Consider the following 21,812-nt stretch of genomic DNA (forward strand, 5'->3'; position numbering starts at 1 on the left):
CCACAGCCCCCCATGTCCCCCCTCTCACGAGGGAAGAAGGGCCGTGCAGTGCTCCTTCCTCCTGCCCCGCAATGGAAGGGGAGAGCCAGTCAGAGACCCAGACCAGGATTACGAACGAGGCAATTTATTGACCCAGCATTTGTTCTAATGCTTCTTGTTGGCAGCTGCCACCTGCGGGAAAAGACGGGGAAGTAATCAGGATGGGCCGGGGGTCTGTGTTCGGGCACTCTGGAGCAGCTGCCCACACCTGAGGGACACCAGCCAACTGGATCTGTGGCCTGACATGCGTTCATCCGATCTGATCCCTACAACCTCAGGCACGTCCTCATTTTACAGAAGCGTCAACTGGGACTGACTCGAAGACAGGAAGTGGGATTGCAACGCCCACTGCCCTGTCACCCACACGGATGTCCGTGCCAGGCTCTGCCCTGCCCTGGAAGAGTTCACCAGCTCCTCCAGGCCGCCCCCGGACGCCCAGGGGGCGGACACCTTCTATTCTCTTCTGCTCCTGGACTAAGTGACTAAGCCCTCTCCAAAGCTCCTCCGAGGCCTGAGTCAATGATAAAGAAGAAAACCAACAATGGGTTCACGCCTGGCCCTGGGGGCTCCCGCTGCTGTAGCTCACTGAGCCCTCACGACCACCCTCCCAGGCTGGCAAGAGGAGACTGCTCCATAGACGGGGAGATTGGCTCCAGGCAAACGGACTCTGCCCCAAGGTGTCCAGCCAGTCAGTCATCTGGACGGAGACCTGAGTTCTGAGCTGGCTTGCCTCCCCCTCTCCAAAGCCTTCCCATCTGGTGCTCAGCAAGCATGAAGAATAGGAGGAAACAGTGCAGCCAGAATCCTAAGAAGGCTGACCTGGGAAGAGGGAGTTGTGTGTGCAGGAACATGTCCTGCATGAGAAACAAGCCCAGCTGCACTCCAGCACCAACATTTCCAACCAGCTCTAGCAGGAAGTCAGTCAGAAATGTTCTTTCTCCTGCACCCGCCACCCCCCGCCCCCCACCACAGGCCAGCCCTCCTCTGACCCCCACCAGGCTGGGCAGGGGAGGAAGCTCTGATCTAACAAAGCCCAGGCTCTGAAAATTCCCCGGGCAGTGACTAAGGGACCCAGCCCTGGCACACCCAGGCCTCACCTGTCCAGCGATTCTGTCCAGATCTCTCTGTCCCTGAGGTGTCAGTTTGCGGCCCCTGTGGGAGAACAGTCAAGCAGCTCCCCATTAGTGCAGGCTCTCAGCCCTGTCGCTGCCAGGCCCCTCCTAGATGTGAGCCAGGCTTCCCAAAAAGGCACCTGGCCATGGGACCACATGACAGCAGCCAAGTCCCACTGAGGGCCCCGGTCGGCTGCATTCTAACGAGCTAGGGGCAGGAGTGGGAGCCCCCCTGGGAGCTGCCGGGGTGTCGTTTGTGCAAGCATTAGATCAAAAGCCCCGAAAAATCAATTGGGAAAAGTTAACGAGCAGGCTAATGAAAGCGGACAGTCGCCAAATTACCTTCCTGGAGCTCAGGGTAGTCAGCCAGAGAGGTCGGGGTGAGGCCCCTCACTGTTCGCTTTTCTGCACAATCCCCACCGTGCAGGACAGACCTGGCACCTCTCCATGGGGGTAAGGATGGCTCTAGACAACTTCATTTCAGGTGATCTGACCCCAAGTCTCCTCACCACCCGTTCCCAGCCATCCCCCTGCCCCTGCTTACCCATCTTGGTCCTTTTCCACCATTTTCAGCCCCTCTAGGGCTTGGAGGACCCTGCGGGCCACGCTCTTGGAGCCTCTACTGAAGTGGCTGGGCATGACCCCGTTTCTCTGACGTCCCCCGTAGATCTTGGTCATGGAGCCGACCCCAGCGCCGCCCCGGAGGTACAGGTGCCGTGCTGTGGAAGCTGGGGGGGGGGGGGGGGGGCGGTGGGCAGGAGATGTGAGGACCCTTCTCGAGCACAGAAGACTCCTCTCCACAGTTGAGGCAGGCCGAGGGAAGGGCCTTGCTCGAGATCACACACCTATCGTGTGTGTGTGGCCGCTAATTCTTCCCATTATATAGCCTGAGGAAACGGAGAACACACACCAAGACCCAGTACCAGGCCCCCGCCGCTATCCTGCTGCTAAGCTTCCCTGCACCCTGTGCCCAGCCGGGGAGACCAGAGGGCCTGCCACAGCTGTGCTGCTGTGAGGGAGGACTCTGTCCTGCGGGTAGACCCTAGTAAATGCTTAAGCCGTGACTGTCCATCTCCACATGCCCAGGCCCGAGGGACAGCAGGGTAATGCGAAGGGCCATGCCGCCACCTGAGTGCAGCTCCCCGAGCCCCTCAGCCCCAGAGAACTCAGGGCTAGAGCGGACACCCCATGCAACCTGGAATGGGGATACCCCCACGGACACAGGGTTCTCATCCCTAGCCTGGCTTGGGCAAGTCCCCGGTCCCTCACTGTTCTGTTCAACAGGACTGCTTCTCCACTGGGCCCTGTGCCATCTGCTTTTTGTTCTCTCCCCCAAGGCAGTAAGATGGCCTCAGGACCCGGCCTGATGGTATGGCCTTGGCAAGTCACTCACCCTCATCTGAGAATCAGGAGTAACAGTCCCTGAGAAGAGCGTGGCTGTGAGCACTGCCCAGGTGTCTACTACTCTCCTTCACAGAAAAGCCAACAGGCTCCGGAGGATACTCACCGGCCTCATGTCACACAGCTCTGAGGGACAGCCCCTCCAGACTGTTCAGGCTTTCTACCTCAGGGGGCCACTGCAATGTGGAGGCATTAGGGCCTGATACAGGGACTCCAGGTCATTCCAGGGCCCCTAGAGCCCAGCACGTAAGCTTTAGTTCTACAGATCAGAGGGGGAATCAGGATTCACTCCGTAACTACTTACTCCTAAGAGCTGGTACCAGGCCATGTCCATGACCCTCCAGTGTGGCCAGCTCGGGGTGGGGGTGAAGTGGGTACTCCTCCCCTCGGCCTGCCCCTCCCAGAGTAGTTCTTCCACACCACTTGTTCCCCACCCCCACCCCCGTAAGATGGTCTCCGGATACAGCCACGGCTTTGGGAGCCACAGCACTGCCCAAACTCTCCCCACCTATCAGGACCACCATACAACCGCTCCTCAGTTTCACTGCTTCCGGCCTCTGCTCACTTTAACACTCTTCTCCTTGGTTCTTCCTACCCCACGCCCTACCCCCCCACACCTCCAAGACCAAACCTCCCCTTCCAGTGGTATCACTGGAGAACTCCAGACTTTAAGACCAGCTCGCATGCCCAACACCTACCACCCTTCCTCTCGAGCCTGTCCCAGGCCACGCCCTGACCGGGCTGGAGAGCTGCTCTCCCACTTGGGCTGTACCCAGGGCTGGGGAGAGCAGGACATCCTCACGAAGGGGGGGAGATGAATACTCCTAAACACACAGACGCCCAGGAGATGCCTGGCCAAGACCGGACCAACGTTCCGCCCGGTCCTCATCTGGGCTCCATGAAAAGGGGTGGCCAACCCCTGGGCTGTCTGGTAACATAGGGTCTGGATCCCAGCACTGCTCCTCATCAGCTGTTCAGAGTCCACCCCGGATTCAGGTGCTCTGGGCCACGGTACCTAAAGGGCACGACTTCCTTAAATCCCGAGGAGTGGCAGAGAATAAGCTCCAGCCAAGTTCAACATATTAGTTTCCTCAAGGAAGGGGTGGTGGGCTCCGTTAATTTTTTTTTTAAAGCTGCATAAAACTACCTGGTATGGTGTCAAACGTCACGAGCCTAGGTGTCCCCCCACCCAACCCAGTTGATAATGATTTTCCTGACCCATTACAAGGCAGAGTGTTAAACTCCACAAACTGAAAAGGTATTACAGTCGAAATACACGAGTTCTACAAAACATTGACCTGTTTTTCACACCCCCCCCCACCCCACTTGAGACCCAGGTCCCAATCCCTTTGAAGTGGAGTTGTAGCATCACAAATCCAGGCCATCCTAGCCGCTGTTTATGAGGGTCACAGCGAGCCAGGTGTCATCACAATTGGCTTCTCCTTAAGTCCCTCTGAAGGCTTTCTGCTGTGCTCCTCTTGGGAAATCCCGTCCCTAGTAACCACTAGTCACTCCACACCTCCAGCCGTTAAGGAGAGACCAGCACCGGGCTGCCAGCTGGAGGACGGTCACAAGGGAGGGTGCACTGGAGCACCGCAGCCCAAGGAAGCTGCACAAGCGTCTTTGCAGCTCAGCGTCTCAACAGCTGGCTTTAAGTTCAGATCTGTGATCCCATCCTGACCTACAGAGTCACAAAGTGGGGAAAGGAGGCCTCCCAGATAGATCTTGCCCTCAACCCTTCTCCGCTAAGCTTCTTTTTTTTTTAAAGATTTTATTTATTTATTTCAGAGAGAGAGAACGAGAGAGAGCACATGAGAGGGGGGAAGGTCAGAGAAAGAAGCAGACTCCCTGCCGAGCAGGGAGCCCGATGTGGGACTCGATCCCGGGACTCCAGGATCATGACCTGAGCCGAAGGCAGTCACTTAACCAACTGAGCCACCCAGGTGCCCCGCTAAGCTTCTAAGGACAGAATCACTTTCCCGACCGTCACCCCTTAACTTGTTCCTGCACAGTCTCCAAGGCCTTGATCCTGACACTAACACAGCAGGGGGCAGAGAGGACCAGGTTCCATCCTATAGTAAATAAAACGCCTTCAGATGTCCCAATTCAGAGCTGCTTGCTGACAAGACACAATGGGAGTCTCCCCTCCCTCCCAAGCAGGACCTTCTGAGAACTGAAAAGTCAAGAGACTTGCCCAAGGCCACACTGCAACAGCCCCTTCACAAAACCCTACGATGGTCTTTCCTTGACGCTGCCCCTCCTCAGAGCAGCTCCTGACACAGGTTCTTTCTAGCCCTACCTACCTCAACCTTCACCACTGTGCCTTGGTACTTCTTACTCCTATAGCTCTGTCCCTTTTCCAAAGCACCCTCAGGTGGGCTCTGCCGTTTGCCTTGTTTTTATCACCCCCACCCCCACCAGAGATCAGCACCTGTCACTCCATGAAGTCAATCCCCACACCACCTACTGCCAGACCTCAGCCTCCCAGGACAGACCACTGCCCCACTGTGCTTGGTTCCAGACCCCCGAGGGGACAAGAGGCCAAGGCCCCATGATCCAGAGAAGGAATAAAGCAAATACAGCACAGACTCTGGTTTTGGAGTTAGTGTGCCATGCTCTCCCAGGGTCATTTCACCTGTTTGTACCTCAGTTTCCTCTTTGGTAATGAAGTATCTTCTATGACTTGACTTGTTCAGAGTATGAGCTAACCCTAACTAGGTGGGAGCACTTCAGGCTAGCAAACTTCTCCTATAAAGGGACAAAGTCGGGCGCCTGGGTGGCTCAGTTGGTTAAGCGACTGCCTTCGGCTCAGGTCATGATCCTGGAGTCCCGGGATCGAGTCCCGCTTCTCCCTCTGACCCTCCCCCCTCTCATGTACTCTCTCTCATTCTCGCTCTTTCAAATAAATAAATCAATCTTAAAAAAAAAAGAAAAAGATTTTATTTCTTTGACAGAGAGAGACACAGCAAGTGAGGGAACACAAGCGGGGGAGTGGGAGAGGGAGAAGCAGGCTTCCCGCCGAGCATGGATTCCGATGTGGGACTCGATCCCAGGACCCTGGGATCATGATCTGAGCCGAAGGCAGACGCTTAACGACTGAGCGACCCAGGCGCCCCAAGGGTCAAAGTCAGTATTTTCAGTTTTGTAGGCCACGTGGTCTGTCACAACTGCAACTCTGCCTCTGGAGTGGATGTAAACAAATAGGCATGGTGGTGTCCCAACAAAAAGGTACTTAACAGACCTGGGTCTAGGACCCCCATACTATGCCACTAAGTCGGCTGGGCAAGTGAGGTCAAAAAAGGAGGTTGGGGGGCACCTGGGTGACTCAGTCAGTTAGGTGTCTGCCTTCGGCTCGGGTCGTGATCCCGGGGTCCTGGGATCGAGCTCTGCATCAGGCTGCAAATAAATAAATAAAAAATCTTAAAAAGGCATTTGGGAGGGGCGCCTGGGTGGCTCAGATGGTTAAGCGTCTGCCTTCGGCTCAGGTCATGATCCCGGGGTCCTGGGATCGAGTCCCGCATCAGGCTCCCTGCTAGGTGGGGAGCCTGCTTCTACCTCTGCCTCTCTCTCTCTCTCTCTGACTCTCATGAATAAATAAATAAAACATTTTAATAAAAAAAAAAAGGCATTTGGGAATCTTAAAAAAGGGAGACCAGGAGGGCAGGTAGAAGATGTACACTCAGTGTGAGTTGTCAGAGAAGGGGCATAGCGGGCAGAAAAGGACCACAGCCACAATAAGACTCATCTATGTGTACTGCCCAGAGTCTTTCTAATTTCCCACTAATCTTTCCCCATCTACAAAAACATAAAGTATGAAATGAGCCAAGAGAAGAGAGCTGGAAACCCCACCTCAAGTGATGGCATGGGAGTGGCAGACTGTGGCATCACTAGCTGACATGTTACTTGACCTTCCTGACAACCACCATGAAACAGAAACTACCAGTACTACCTGGGAGGTTTTTGGTAAGACAGATTAAGCAAAATATGTATATTTACCTGACCATACAGAAAAAGCTAGTAGAATTTCTCATTTTAGATCCAAAGCTGCCTTGACCAACTGATTCTTGGGGCACTGCCAAAGAACATTCAGGGCCAGGCAGCCTTGCTTCCCAAGACGGGTAGATGGGGTGGTGGTCTCATTCAGGCTCCAACACTGATGTGCCGGGGAAGTCACATCAGCTTCCCTCCACCAGCTCCATTTTCTTTTTTTCCCCCAAGATCTTTTTTTAATTATTATTTATTTGACAGAGACACAGCGAGAGAGGGAACACAAGCAGGGGGAGTGGGAGAGAGAGAAGCAGGATTCCTGCTGAGCAGAGAGCCCGATGCAGGGCTTGATCCCAGGACCCTGGGATCATGACCTGAGCGCAAGGCAGACGCTTAATGACTGAGCCACGCAGGCGTCCCCTCCCCCCCATTTTCTTTCTAAAAGCACAGCAGCGATTCCCACCGTATGCCACTCACCCTACCCACACGAGAGTTGACAGTTTCATCCTCAGGGGTCTGAGGCTGTGGCCGAGTCATGTTGGCCCCTGTGCCCAGTCTAGAGCCTAAATTAGAGTGGATCTCATGACACTTCACGCACGAGTGCACCACAAATCTACAAAACGCTCTGTGTTCTGAAGTACCAAGGCAACTTGTACCGAGGCCAACTCTTCTCAAGGTCTTCCTGAAGTTTTCTCAATGCTTGCTTCCCACCTACTTCCTATCTGGAGACAAGCTTTGGCCAGGAGGGAGCCCCTATGTCACAGAGGAAGGTTGATAGTTGCAGAGGCTGAGGGCCCTTAGTGAAGGCCTGTGCAGAGGCTGCCACCTGAACAATCTTGCACTGACCCCCCTACCCTCCAATCCCTAAGTTAGGCCTTCGTGGGGTGACAGCTTAGAGAAACTTGAAATGTCAAGGACAGGTGAAAATTAGCACTGTGCTATCAGATGCTACATTTAAGTCATTCCTTCCAAGGTGTCATCACTGGGACACTAATAAAGAGAGAGGACTGCCATGGTTACAGGGTGACCATAAGGCCTTCTTTTAGGCACTTGAGACTTACGAAGATTTAGAGCAAGGAGGGACCTGGCCAAACCTTAACCTCTTAGGAATAACTTACTAGAGAGACAAGGAAAAAGCTGGCCTGATGATCTGAATAAAAACAAGACCTTTAACTTTTCTTGAAAGATTACTCTCCCATAGGTACAGTTTATAGCATTTTAACAGCCATAAGCTCATCTGATTCCCACTACAAACCTGCAATGGTACAGTCATAGCCCCATTTTAGAGAGGACCACAGAGGCACACACAGATGGAGGTCACACAGTTAAGCAGCAGAGAAGAATTTGAGTCTAGACCCCATGAACATAGAAAGATAAATGCCTCCCTCTAAAACACACCACCTTTAAGTAAACTATGAACACTCATTTGACCCTGGATTTCCGCGGAGGCTCAGAGGAAGCCACCAGTCCTTACATAAACCTCCTACAAATGAAGAAACGGATTCAGAATGTGAAGTTATCAAGTGTCACACAAGCACGCAGAGACAGTCTGAGGTCTCTCCTCTCACACTGTAGGTCAACTATAAAGAGTTTCACCTCTCGTGCCATCTTGGCTCACAGACAGAATGGGGAGGTGTGGTGCGTGCCACAGGTCACCCAGGCCCCCACTCCCCAGAGGCCCCAGTTCCTCACCAGCTCGTGTGTAGAACCAGTTTTCATCGTAGGGAGCAAGCTCTTTATGCTTGGCCAGCTTGACAGTGTCCACCCATTCAGGGACTTTCAGCTTCCCAGACCTGGGACCAACAGTGAGAAAGGCACGATTGAGGAGTCTGCACAAACTCCACCCCCCCCATCCCCTCTGCTCAGCACAACTGTAGGTTACCAGGAGCCCCATGTGTCCCTGAATACAAAGCATCTGAAACCCAGCTACAAGCCAAGCCCAGGCCAGCTTGACAGTGTCCACCCATTCAGGGACTTTCAGCTTCCCAGACCTGGGACCAACAGTGAGAAAGGCACGATTGAGGAGTCTGCACAAACTCCACCCCCCCCATCCCCTCTGCTCAGCACAACTGTAGGTTACCAGGAGCCCCATGTGTCCCTGAATACAAAGCATCTGAAACCCAGCTACAAGCCAAGCCCAGGCCAGCTTGACAGTGTCCACCCATTCAGGGACTTTCAGCTTCCCAGACCTGGGACCAACAGTGAGAAAGGCACGATTGAGGAGTCTGCACAAACTCCACCCCCCCCCCATCCCCTCTGCTCAGCACAACTGTAGGTTACCAGGAGCCCCATGTGTCCCAGAATACAAAGCATCTGAAACCCAGCTACAAGCCAAGCCCAGGCCTCAGGCAGACAAGCGGACTCCACTCTGAGACCTCACACAAGCCCCCCCCCCCGCCCCCGCCCCGGGGAGAGAAACAACGCCTGCCAAGGAGCCAGCAAAGACCACAGCCTCCATCCGCCGTGAAGCCCCGGTCCCCACACTCACTTTTTGAGGAAGGCTGCCAGAGCTCTGACGAACTCCTGCTGGTTCACGTCTTTTACAGTAACTCCAGGCATCTGAGAGAGAAGGAGCAAGCATGTGAGCTCAGGACCGGTGCAGACGACTGAGAGGAGCCGGGGCCTCGCCCCCACGCGACTGAAACCGCCGCACTCCCGTTACTTCCCAAGGTCCCGCCTCGGGACTGGGCCCTAAAGGCCCCGGAGCCTGTGGGTGCTCGAGTTCACCGCCCCTCACGGTCTCTGCGGGTCGCACAAGCACGGACTGGCGCCGTTGTGGAAACGCTAGAAGACCCCAGCCCCCGAATCGGGGGCGCCCCCCGCATCCACGCCGCCCACCTGGCCCAGTCTCGGTTCCCGGACCGCGCCGACCGGGCATGTCCGGGCCTGCCGCTCGCACGTGGCTGCGGCTCCAGGGGGCGGGGCGGCCCCACGCAGTCGCCCCGGAGCCCGCCGGCACGCGCTCCCGGCTGGGGAGTCGGGCCCTGACGCCCCGCGCCCAGCCCGAACCGGAGCGCCCGCCCTACCGTGCGGCCTCCGCGCTGCCAGCCAGGGGAAAGGGAGCAACGGGGTTTCCCGGGCGCACAAGTCGGGCGTCGGGTCTCGCGAGAGGTCTGAGCGCTCGCGAGAGCGGGGCCAGAAGAGCAGCCCCGCCTCTCTCAGGGCGAATGCGGCTTCGCCTCGGCGGAGGTGGGAGGGTGTGTGGTGATGAGGCGGGCTGGCGAAGGGAAAAGCCAAGGGCGAGGGGATGGAGGCGTGCTTCCTCCCCGCCCTCTCCTCTCCCGGAGCGAAGTAAAGCTCCCGTGCTGAGCTGGGGGTGTGTGGCTTCGTTTGCGTCGATCGTGGCGGAAGGAACAGCGGCGGAGGAGACGGTGGTGGCGGAAGTTGTGGGCCATTTGGATGGGCAGGAAAGAGGGACCCGACCACTGCCCGCGCCCCCGCGGGGCGACCCCCTCTCGGGGCGGCTTTTCGGGCCGGAAGTGGGGGGTAGGAAGGGCGGAACTGTGATGGGGGACCCAGCGGTGGAGCAAAGAGGAAATGTGTTCGACCGCCAGTCCTCGCGAGAGCAGGAGGCGCCGGACCACCCCTGTTAGGGCGGAAACTGCTTCATCACGGCCCAGGCTACCGCAGTGGGAACGAGGCACCGCAGGGGTGGGGGGAGACCAGGGCAGGGACAAAAAGGCGGAGGCGGGACCTTCGGAGAAGTTAGTGCAGCTCTGCCTCCTAGTGTCTGAATCTGTTCGCTCAGCGCTTTGGGTTTATTTTGCCCACTTAAGAGTCTATCCACTTCACTGGCCTTTCAATGCTTCATTCTCTCCATTAAGAAAGAGAAAATACGGGCGCCTGGGTGGTTCAGTCGTTGAGCGTCTGCCTTTGGCTCAGGTCCTGATCCCGGGATCCTGGGATCGAGCCCCGCATCGGGCTCCCTGCTCCGCGGGAAACCTGCTTTCTCCCTCTCCCCCTCCCCCTGCTTGTGTTCCTGCTCTCGCTGTCTCTCTCTCTGTCAAATAAATAAATCTTTTTTTTTTTAAAGATTTATTTATTTATTTGAGAGAGCGAGAATGAGAGAGAGAGAGAGAGTACATGAGTGGGGGAGGGTCAGAGGGAGAAGCAGACTCCCCGCCGAGCAGGGAGCCCGATGCGGGACTCGATCCAGGGACTCCAGGATCATGACCTGAGCCGAAGGCAGCCGCTTAACCAACTGAGCCACCCAGGCGCCCCCAAATAAATAAATCTTTAAAAAAAAAAAAGAAAGAAAGAAAATACAATTTAAATGGATATACCGAAATCCCGTTTGTTTGCCACTTTTAAGTGACTGCTCCTCTACATGGTGTATCAAATTAATTACATCAGCAAATATTTTTTTGTGTGCCTCCTCTGTGCCAGGCACGGATAAATGTTATGTAGTGTTACATGTGTAATCTAGTCTAATCCTTGTAGGGTCCAACAACCAAAAACAGAAGGGACACACTTGTCCAATAAAATTGTTAACTTGGGGCGCCTGCGTGGCTCAGATGGTTAAGCGTCTGCCTTCGGCTTAGGTCATGATCCCAGCGTCCTGGGATCGAGTCCCGCATGGGGCTCTCTGATCTGCTTCTCCCTCTTATGAATAAATAAAATCTTGAAAAAAATTGTTAACTTGCTACAAAAGGGAGACACTTAAATTCGTGTGGCTATTATGTTGAAAAGACAAAGTTGAAAAACATCAGAGCAAATAATATTAATTTTTTCCACAGTGAGATATTGTGTATGCAAAATGCCTTGGTTATTAACAAGCCAATATGATATACCAGTATCTGTTAAAAAATTAAAACCAACTATTTTAGTTGGTTCAGGCTACTATAACAAAATACCATGGACAGTGGCTTATAAACAACAGAAATTTATTTCCCATAGTTCTGGAGGCTGGGAAAGTCCAAAATCAAAGTGCCAGCAGATCTAGTGTCTGGTGAGGGCCAGCTTCCTGGTTCATGTCCTCACATGGCAAAAAGGTGAGTGAGTGAGCTCTTTGGGGGAATATTTTATTAGGGCACTAATCCCTTCCAAAGGCACCACCTTCAAATACCATCACAAGTGGAAATTAGGTTTCAGTGTAGGAATTTTGGGGGGTGACACAAACATTCAGTCTAGAATATAAACCATCCTTCTAAGCATGATAACATCATGTATTTAGATTCATGCAGAATGTTGAAACGCATTTCACACTTGAAAATAGTTTTAGTATCTCAGATTTCCCCCCCAAAATCAACATGTGTGTGTTTGAATATGTAAGTTGTATGCATGTGTAACTATAAATGTCCATATACTTGGGTAATTTATATTCACTTTTTATACATTTTTTATGTACGTTTTAAAAAAGATTTTATTTATTTATTTGTCAGAGAGAGCACAAGCAGGGGGAGCGCCAGGCAGAGGGAGAAGCAGGCTCCCAGCTGAGCAAGGAGCCCCGTGCAGGACTCAATCCCAGGACCCTGGGATCATGACCCGAGCAGACGCTTAACCCACTGAGCCACCCAGGTGTCCCTTGATGTACTTTTCTAGTATCAGTGCTGAATCATTTAATTCACTTGAGTCAATTTACTAAATATTTCTTTTTTCAAAAAAAGAGCTCTCCAGAGGAACTGTGTAGTGTGCCTCACCAAACAAAGGAAGACACGGGGTTAATACAGTTTTTAGGGAAGAATGAAGGTTAGGTAAAACTTATTAAGCAGAGCTTTGATGGACTCAAGGCAAAGCAGATCCTATGTAATAGGGTCAACATCATGCCCGGGCTGAGAAGTAGACACAGGGTCCTGTTTCTTCAGAAATTATAGGGTTAAGATAAATGCAATCTCCAGAAATCCCTCCTCTGAAACTCTGCACCTGGGTTGGAAATCATGCCTGCTTCTCTATGTTAAAGTGACATTGCCATTCCAGGCAAGAGTGAGATGTCCCCTTCTCACTATTACTATGATTTCAAAGAGCAAACTTTCTGACAGTCTATGATTTTAGATAACATGGTTTCTCAGTACTATGTCCTTGGTGTTAATTTTTATAGGTTCATAATCTTAACTCTGTAAGGTGGTTACAAACCACTTTCAGGCAACTGAATTTTAGAGAGTCAAGTTGCTTGACTAAGCTCGAGTAAGGGTAAAGCCTGAGTTGGGATTTGAATCCACAGCTGATGACTCTCCATTTTCAATATTCTATAGACAGAATTTAAAAATGATTAGAAGTTGTGGTACATCTAGATAATAGAATACTAGTGCTAAAAAGAAAGGAACTATCAGGACATGAAAAGACAAAGAGCAAACTTAGATGCATATTACTAAGTGAAAGAAAGCAATCTGAAAAGGCATACTGTAGGATTCCAACTATATGACATTCTGGGAAAAAAGCAAAATTATGGAAACAGTAAAAAGGTCATTGGTTGCCAGGGGTTGGTGGGGGTAAGGATGAATAATAGGTGGAGCACAGAGAAATCTTAGGACAGTGAAACTATTCTGTGTGATACGGGTGCCTGGGTGACTCAGTCAGTTAAGCATCTGCTTTCGGCTCAAGTCATGATCTCAGGGTCCTGGGATCGAGTCCTGCCCTGGGCTCCCGGCTCAGAGGGGAGTCTGCTTCTCTCTCTGCCTGCCACTCCCCCTGCTTGTGCTCTCTCTCTGTCAAATAAATAAAATCTTTTTTCTAATTAAAATATTTTATTTATTTATTTGACAGAGGCATAGCGAGAGCAGGAACACAAGCAGGGGGATTGGGAGAGGAAGAAGCAAGCTTCCCGCTGAGCAGGGAGCCTGATGCGGGGCTCGATCCCAGGACCCTGGGATCATGACCCGAGCTGAAGGCAGATGCTTAACGACTGAGCCACCCAGGTGCCCCTCAGATAAATAAAATCTTTAAAAAACCTCAAAACTATTCTGTGTGATAATATAATGGTGGATACATGTCATTACATGTTTATGCAAACCCATAAAATGTACAATTTGTACATTTGTACATAAAATGTACAAGAAAGAGTGAACCCTAATATAAACTATGGACTTTGGGTGGTAATGACACATGAATGTAGACTGATAAGCTTTAACAAATGTACCACTCTGGTGGGGGACGTTGATAGTGAGGGAGGCTGTGCTTATTTGGGGGCAGGGACACCATGGAAACACTTACATTCTGCTCAATTTTGCTGTGAAAAACTTCTCTAAAATATAAACTCTGTTTTAAAAAATGGTTTGAGGACAGGAAGTTCTCAATTGTTCATATTGTGATGAGGGGAGAGGAAGCATTAGAGTGTGTTAACTTTGTAGGAAAAAAATAAATCCAAAGGAATCAGACAGAACATGTTTAGTTATTTCTTGAGTTCCCAGAGAGGAAGTGGACACAGGCCCTGTGCCCTGAGACTACTTATTCTTGGAGGGGGAGACATAGATGCACAGAGCCAGGGGCTGCTCAGGGTGATCAGGCCTGTGAATGTAGAAATGTAGGGAACTCTGCCTGAGGAGCTTCTGGGAGACATCAAGTCAGATTTCCCCAGAGAGGGAATCTTGTGTTTGGGAAGAGCTCAGGATCTCACGAGGGCCTATGCAGGGTATGGCTTATAGGACTGTGTCTATGAGAACATGTGTTAGGGGCCGCAGAACCAGGTACACAATGGGACGGGGGTTGCAGAATGAGGCCTACATGGATCATGTAATGAGGGTCTGAGTAGAAACTGGATGGGGCTAGGGATGGGTGGTATGATGCTGGTTCTACACTGGACAAGGAGTGTGGTCAGGAGTGGACCAGGTGGACTGGAGTGAAGGGAGCATAGATTCCCAAAGGGGAGGATGTGAAATGAGCTTCTGAGGTTGTAAGTGGGTGACTGGTGGGTTGGGGAAATCCTGTTTGGAGAGAGGGATGGTACTTCAAATCTGGAACCTCATGGGTTATTTCTGAAGGTCAGGATGGTACACAAAAGAACCTGAGAAGGGGTATGATTTATTCATTACCTATTGGACTGGGCAGCACCTTTTCTTGCCCTGCCATGGGAAATGGGAAATGGGAAAGGGGGTGGCACATGAAACAGTGCTGACAGTCCACTGACTGTCATCTCCCAAGGGCTGGTCAGAGGCCAGGAGCCCACTTGGCTCCCTACAACCACAGATGAAGGTTGCGGCACCCAAAGACGCAGTGACATAGGGGCCTGAGCAATTCTTACATTCGCCCTTTTTTGCCCAAGGCTCACCTCTGCAGAGCCTCCACCCTCTCCCCCAGGCACCCGTGGGAAAGCCCTAAGGAAATGATAGACAAAGCAGGCCTAGCCAGTGGTAGGAAAAGCCCTGCAGGTCTGGCTGGAAGGGGAGGTGGGCTGCCAAGAAATGAGAAGGGTCTGGAACCTGCCCCTAGCTCCTTGGCCCAGTCGTCATCTCTTTCCCCACCTTCTCATGTCACCCTTTAACCCCAAATTATACTTTCTCTTTTACTCTTCCCAGCTCTGTGACCTTGGTGTACTGGGACCTTTGCTCAGCCCTGAGTAGCCATGTTTCATGTTGCAAACCTCCTCCGTGACCATGTGGACTTGGTCGTCTGTCATTTGGGAGAGCATGGCATGGCAAATCTATTAGGGGGCATTCACATACCTAAGTTATAACAAGGGGAGGGAAGGAAAGTGTGAAGAGGACTTTCCTCCTTTAATTATTTTGTGCTGATTCCTGAGAATTGTTACAGATTTTTTACTCTGTAATGTTAGGAAGTAGAAGAAGCCTACCTTCTCAAGTCCCCAGACACCAGGGAACAAGCTGTGACTGAATGCCATCACCAGCAATCATCCTGAATAAAAAGAGGGGTGTGAGAAGGTGCCTGGGTGGCTCAGTGGGTTAAACATCTGCCTTTGGCTCAGGTCATGATCCCAGGGTTGTGGGATCAAGCCTGCTTCTCCCTCTCCCTCTGCCCTTCATATATGTGGAACGGTTCAAGGAGGACTTGACAGCAGGGGACTATGAAACAAATGCAGATAAGATCTGATTATCACTTAAGGATACCTTGAGTAGAAAAATAAAAGACTTTTTGAAAAACCCTTGGGCTCATGCCTGTCTCCTGGAGCTCAAAATCTTTCACTCTGTTTTGTAAAAATTACCTAGTAATTGATTTGGGACTTGACAAGAAGAGGGAAACTTCCCCCTGTATTTGCCTAGAAATTTTCCCTAAAATAGTTGGGCAAGTCACTTTATCTCTTTAAACTTGTTATTTATTTGTAAAATGGGAGTAAGCATGCATGGTTTACAGAGTTGCTGTGAGGATATATGTGAATCACATACAGTGGGATACTCAATAAATGATAATAATGGTCTCTTACCTCGTGTAGGTCCTTCAAAACTTAGACACATAAATCTCCCTAGTTCAGGAAAAACCCTTGATATACCCTTGATAAAAACCCTTGATAACTTGATTCTTCCTATTCTCTTTGGGCTCAGTTTCCCCATTTGAAAAATGTTACATTAGGTTAGCATTAAATTGGCATTCTATTGGCCAATGCTGGCCTGAAGATAATGTTTTGTTTGGCTCACATAGGATTTAAAGAAGAAAACTGAGCCATTATTTGAAAATTAAGATGTTCTACGTAGAGATTCAGTTTTCCAGCTTCTCTTAAAGAATCAGAAGTTGTGGCAATAGCCACTTTCCTGCCTGGTGACAGCCCACTAATGCAAAGGAGGCTGTCCCCTTAGGCAGGGCATGCATTCTCAGTTTTCTAGGGCTCATCCAGCTTTCTTTACTCATTTATATGATGTGCTTGGCCCTGTATGTGTTTCAGTCTGTAGCCCTCTGACAGCTGGGAATGGTCTAGGCCTGGCATGCAGGCACTTCACTGTTGAATCAGTGGATCTCCCACTATCTTCCTCTACCAACCTTTCCTACTTGGCTCTAAGAAATCCAAGTTTGTATTTATTTGTGGTAGTTATCAGAAAGTGAATTGAACAAGTCCTTTGTGTCAGGATAGACTAGGTTAGGCTGCAGCAACAAACAATCCCCAAATCTCAGTGGCTTAAAACAACAAAGGTTTATTTCCCAGTTACTCACCCGAAGGTAGACACAAAATGAAAATACTCTCCTGTTTTTGCATGCATGGAGACAGACATGAGTGCACAGCTATGTACAGGATCATATGTCAAATAAATATTCTGGAACATGAACTCATGCAAAAACCTATTTAGATACTGGTTAGCTTAAACTGCACAACTCTCACTTTGTTGGGGATTTTAAAAAGGTGCCAGGATCCAAGTGAGTAAGAGAATACCACTTTCATTCAAGGAAATGCCCACACTACAAAATGAACCAAAAGCTAACAAAGCACCTGAAAGCTTAAAAAAGGGAAAAAAGAAAAGAAAAGGAAAGAAAAGCCGGAAGCTTGTACTACATTAAATTCCATGCATAAATCCGGAAGTAAAATACCAAATATGCAGTGCCCGCAGGCTGTTGCTTCTTGCCCCAGCAAGGCCTCCATCTCTGGGCTTCTAGCTTAGGAGGGAGATAGAGCCCAGACGCCCAATATGCAGAGCCACAGAGGGGGCTGGGCTGGGTCGGAGAGAGGGGCCAACAGGCTGGAATCCTCTTCCTCCAGCGGGAGCTATAAGCAGGAAGGAAAGGGGTAGGACTAGGTCATATCCCTGTCCTCTCCCAGCAACCCCCTCTTTTTACCCCATCCAATCCAGGCCTCAGCCTTACTCACCTGGATTATAGCAAACACTTCCCCCTCACTGATTTTCCCACCTTCAGTCTTGTCTCTTTTAATCCCTCCATCACAGCCACCACACCTGACTTCTAAAGCTCAGGGTCTCTGAATATGTCCCTGCCTAGGTCAGAAATATTCCCTGGCTCCCTTTCATGCACAGTTGTTGGTCTGGACTCCTAAGCTTGGCATGCCAGACCTCCGTGATCGGAAGTCTCTCCAGCCTCATCTCCTTCTGTTCCAGCAGTTCTTCCAGGCAGGTTTCCTCACCCACACACCATGCCCAATCCGCCATCTTGGACAGGAGACTCCTCGGGCCTTCCCTCTCTGTCCCCATAGGTCTCATTCCTCAAGATTCCTCTAGTTCTTTCCCGGTTTGTCACTGAGCTTTGTGAAGACATTCTGTTTTCCCAAGTAGAATGGAAGCTCCTTGAAGGCAGTTATCAGATCTGCAGCAGGCAGCTTGGGTCTAGAGAGGGAGCCTTAGGCTGGAGTCAGGAGATCAGGCTCTGCCAGTCTTGCCATATGCCCTTGGGCAAGTCCCTGCTTCTCTCAGGGCCTCCTTTTCCTTGACATAAGGGCACCGGACATTTGCTTTTGAGCACAAAATTAATAAAACTAATTCACCAAACAACTCTCAATTCCAATTCCAGGAACTAGGTTGAGAAGCCTGAAGCCTGGGTCTGAAGATGATCAATCTGCTGACCCCGATCTTGGTTAGTCCCTACTTACTCTGGTACCTCCATTTTCCAACCATCCCTATTCCATCTTCTTTCAGGGAACAGGTTACCTGGTGGGCCACAGGGGTGGAGCAGGGAGATCCAGGCAGGGTTGGGGGGAACAGAAGAGGTCAGGCGGGGAGCCTGGGAAGAATCTTTCAGATCCACAAGAGCCTCAGCTGCCTCACGCTGCAGCTGCCGCTCTGAGGAGGCAGAGGTCCAGGCCAGGCGAGAAGCTCCGGGGGCCTGCAAAAGAAAAGGAAAGAAACAGACTGGGAATCCCCACTCTGCCCACCCTCCAAGTACTCTCTCAGCCCCTGGTTACTTCACTACCCCCTATCATCCCTTCCCCAGGCTCAATTTCCTCCCAGGGTCCTGGATCCCACTTCTTTCCCAGGACCTGTGGCTGCAGCAGAAGAGGGTCTGGGGTGCCACAGGGCTGGAGTATCAGAGTAGAGCATCTAGAAGCAAGAAGAGAAGATGCCAAGGGGATTAAACACATGGAGAGACACGCACACATGGGAGTCTGGATGCCTGCTGGGCCATTAGGCTTTGCGGACTTGGGCAAGTCCCTTCCCCTGTCTTGGCCTGCTTTGTTTGCTATAAAATGAAAATCCCTGCCAGCTTCTTTCCCCCAGAGCTACTGTGACAATTATGGGGAGTCACTGGTGTCAATTTTTAAAAAATATATCAAACAGCAAGAGGGACTGGGATGGCTGTTCCTGCCCTACTAGAGTCTAGTTTCCCTCCCCTAGATCCCCAATCCCCATGGAATTTGAGGAGCAGCTTTCTCAAAAGGCCTCTTGCCTCTATTGTAGGCCTCTGAGGCTCTCACCATCACGCCCCACGCCACCCTTTCAGCAGGCAATTTGATTCCATTTTATCTGTTTAAGAGAATTTAATAGCCACTATTTGTCCAAGACCAGGGCCTCTGCTAGGATGTATTCTGTACATTATCACTAATTCTCATGACAAAGCAAAAAGAAGGTAATTGTATCTCCAACTTACTGAACGAAAACCAGGTTCAGAGAGGTAAAGATACTTGTACAAAGGTTCCCAGTCAGGCAATGGCAGAGCTAGGAGAGCTTCTCTTCACGCATTAGTCTGAGACCTTGTGTTCTCTATCATCTACTGTGGTGTCCAGGACGGGATTAGGCACATTATAGACACATATCCTTCCCTCCCTACTCACGCGCGGGGCAGTGCAGAGGGCCCTTGGGATTCTCCAGAAAGAGGAGCCGTCAGTATCGGACGAGATCCTGCGCAGGTTGGGAGGGGCCCGTGAGTGGGCAGCCGGAGGGAAGTGCCAGGGTCAAAGCCTAATGAGGGTAAGAGCATGCAGGAGTGTACAGGGGTTAAAGTCATGGCTTCCATCTTCCTTCCTACCCTGTATCCTCTTCCTCTTCTCTTTCTGACACAGCGGTTCAATGGCATTCAAATATCTGTTTAATCAAAGTGTTGAATTCATCTTACCAGGAAAGGGATGCAGAGGGACTGTAGGTTCTTGGCATAGCAAGTGGCATACCACAGGAGGTGGCATGGAAAAGCCTGGAGGCAGCCAGTGTCCAGGAGCCCAAGAGCCCGGAGGCACTGGAGTCCAGGACAAAGGCAAGGCTTCTGGGGGACGGCTGAGCAGCAGAGGCCCCCGGGAGTTATCCTGCAAGGGCAGAGAGCACAAGCTGGAGTCAGGAACGAGGCTGGGGAAAGAACGAGTATGTTCCAGGATGGGGGCAGGACCTCAAAACTTTAGACTTGGCATGGCCACCCTCTCATTTTTTACCCATAGAAGAGATGATTTGCCCAGGATGATAATGCAAATCAGGACTAGATGTAGAACCCAAGTGTTGAGGGCACAGAGGAAGGGGGCTGGGCAGGGGCTGGTATAGGATTCACTCCCCCAGGGCCCAGGTTCTCCTTACCTTCCCAGGAGGTGTCAGTGCCAGTGGGACTGCCCCATGGGGTGTCTGAGGCGGGGGTGCTATGTTCTCCTTTCCAGCTGTGAGGGACCACAGAGAGCTCTGATGAGCCCTTTCTCCTGACCCCCATTCCACTCCAACTGCAAAGTGAGTTCTTATCTTCCTGTGGCCTTTTTCTACCCATGGATCTCACTACATCCTCCCAACACCTGACTGCATTTTGAAGTTGGAGAGACTGAGGCTGCCCAGAGAGTAGAAACACTTTGCCCCAGGTCACACACCAATTCCAATGGCGGGTCTGGGACTCTTTCCTACTTAGGCTTTCTCCACCCCAAACCCTGCCCCATCCCTAGCCAGACACTCACGGGGGACCCCTGGTCGAGTGGCTCCCTTCTTGGCATGGCTAGGAGCTTTGGGAGGAGCCTCCCCTCTCCTCATCAGTCCCTGAGCCAGATGCCTCTTTAGCTGTGCCTCCTGTTGCCTACGCAAGGCCACCTGGGCAGCCATGACCCTCCGGCGCTCCCTAAAACGGGGGTTGCGGGTCAAAAGTCAGCCTCGCTTTAGATGAGGCCCATCCTCCTCCCTTCCCTGGATCTCGTTCATACTCACAAGATGAGGACACATTTGTGACACTCGCAAGCCTGAAAGAGGCACAGGCGCTTGTGGCCCTTGAGGTGGGCAGTGACGCCGTGGTTTCGGCAGCGGGCACAGGTTGGAGAGCGACTGACAGCTCTCCTGGGGATAAGCTCAGTGCCTGGGGGGGCTCTGGTCTCACCCCCTGTGGCAGAATCAGAAGCACAGTGGTGGGAAGTGGGCACTTCGTTGGCTTCCATGGATCTGGAGGCAGGAGTGGAAGGTCAGGGTGGCCACAGGGCCCTCTCCTGACCAGCCCTCCTGTCCCTGGGAAGCCACACCTCAAGGGGTTTCCACGGCACACGTCTGTGGACTCAGCTTTCACCCCCCTCCCCAGCTTTCTCCCTCCTTCACCCCAACGCCTTCCTCGGGCGTCCTCCTTCCCAGAAGGCTCGCCTTCTTCCCCGGCTCCCCTCTCCTCCCTCCCTTCTTATGTGTTCTTTGAACCAAACATTGTTCTCAGCTGCTGGCCTGTGCTTTCTCCTGCACAAGTCCCATGCTCCTACCCGTGCAGCCACAGGCCCCCCAAGGGATTCTACACCCCTTTTTCCCCAACACCCTGTTCTGATAGTTCTTCCTGCCATCGTCTTCAGCAACCACCAACCTTCCCTCGTGCATTTATCCAGTTCCTACACCTACGTTTATGCTCCCCGTCCAGTTCGTAGCGTCATGTACCTCCTGCAAGCCAACGTACCCTTTGCTCCCCTTTGAAATCAGAACACTCTCTTGCCGCCTCTCCCCGCCCCCGCGATTACTTTATTCTCACGGATTCCTTGCCCCACTTTCAAGAATTATTTTCATTCACTCAACAAACGTTTACTGAGCCCCTTCCAGATGCCAGGCCCCGATCCCGGCCGCAGGCCCCCTCCTCATGGCACAGATTCCCCTCCTGCACCCATATGCCCTCCAAACTCTGACGCAAATTCTGGGGTCGCTGCGCCGGGCGCTTCGGGGGACCTTTGCCCATTCCCAGCAACCTAGCTCATGCATCGCCCAGCCCACCTCCCCGCAGCGCACCACGGCTCGCGCGGCTGTTACTCGCGTGCACCCTCTTTCGGTAGCCCGGCCTGCGGCCTTGCCTCGCTCCAGGGTCCCGGGGAGGGGGCGGGGCACAGGGCGCGCACCCAGGGGCCCGCGGCGTGGGGGAGGGGAGGAGAGGGGCGCGAGGAGCGCGAGGGGGGGGGCGGGGGAGGGGGTCCAGCGCCACACAGACAGGGAGAAGGGACAGGGAGGGGCGGGGTCGAGTTCGCGTCCTCGGCCCGCGGTTACCACAGCCTCGAGCGAGCAAAGTCAGACTCAGTCAGGAGGACGCGAAAGGACG

General features: G+C 52.1%; 2 protein-coding genes and 1 long non-coding RNA gene across 4 annotated transcripts; all 3 read right to left on the bottom strand.

Annotated features, from left to right (window-relative positions):
* Positions 1-108: 108 nt before the first annotated feature.
* RPS19 (ribosomal protein S19) lies at positions 109-9,721 on the bottom strand. 2 transcript variants are annotated; one of them, XM_045891633.3, is made up of 6 exons: positions 9,566-9,721; positions 9,028-9,098; positions 8,232-8,332; positions 1,696-1,879; positions 1,137-1,191; positions 109-171 (listed from the first exon to the last, which is right to left on the bottom strand). In XM_045891633.3, the coding sequence occupies exons 2-6, from the start codon at positions 9,096-9,098 to the stop codon at positions 145-147; spliced, it is 438 nt and encodes a 145-aa protein (XP_045747589.1). In that variant the 5' UTR covers positions 9,566-9,721; the 3' UTR covers positions 109-144. The 2 variants fall into 2 exon arrangements, with proteins under 2 accessions (XP_045747589.1, XP_045747590.1); XM_045891634.1 differs by lacking the exon at positions 9,566-9,721 and adding an exon at positions 9,378-9,556.
* LOC123855715 (uncharacterized) lies at positions 5,470-5,952 on the bottom strand. The gene is made up of 2 exons (XR_008507349.2): positions 5,869-5,952; positions 5,470-5,733 (listed from the first exon to the last, which is right to left on the bottom strand). It is a non-coding gene; the product is annotated as an uncharacterized LOC123855715 (long non-coding RNA).
* A 7,287-nt stretch (positions 9,722-17,008) lies between the features above and the next one.
* DMRTC2 (DMRT like family C2) lies at positions 17,009-20,691 on the bottom strand. The gene is made up of 8 exons (XM_045890393.2): positions 20,468-20,691; positions 20,224-20,381; positions 19,862-19,938; positions 19,416-19,599; positions 19,135-19,261; positions 18,343-18,403; positions 18,014-18,188; positions 17,009-17,121 (listed from the first exon to the last, which is right to left on the bottom strand). Exons 1-8 carry the CDS (start codon positions 20,689-20,691, stop codon positions 17,009-17,011), a joined length of 1,119 nt encoding a protein of 372 aa, XP_045746349.1.
* Between the last annotated feature and the right edge of the window lie 1,121 nt (positions 20,692-21,812).

This window comes from Mirounga angustirostris, unplaced genomic scaffold (assembly GCF_029215605.1).
Source record: "Mirounga angustirostris isolate CCGP_5_RB_7025 unplaced genomic scaffold, mMirAng1.0.hap1 SCAF_16, whole genome shotgun sequence".
Taxonomy (NCBI): domain Eukaryota; kingdom Metazoa; phylum Chordata; class Mammalia; order Carnivora; family Phocidae; genus Mirounga; species Mirounga angustirostris.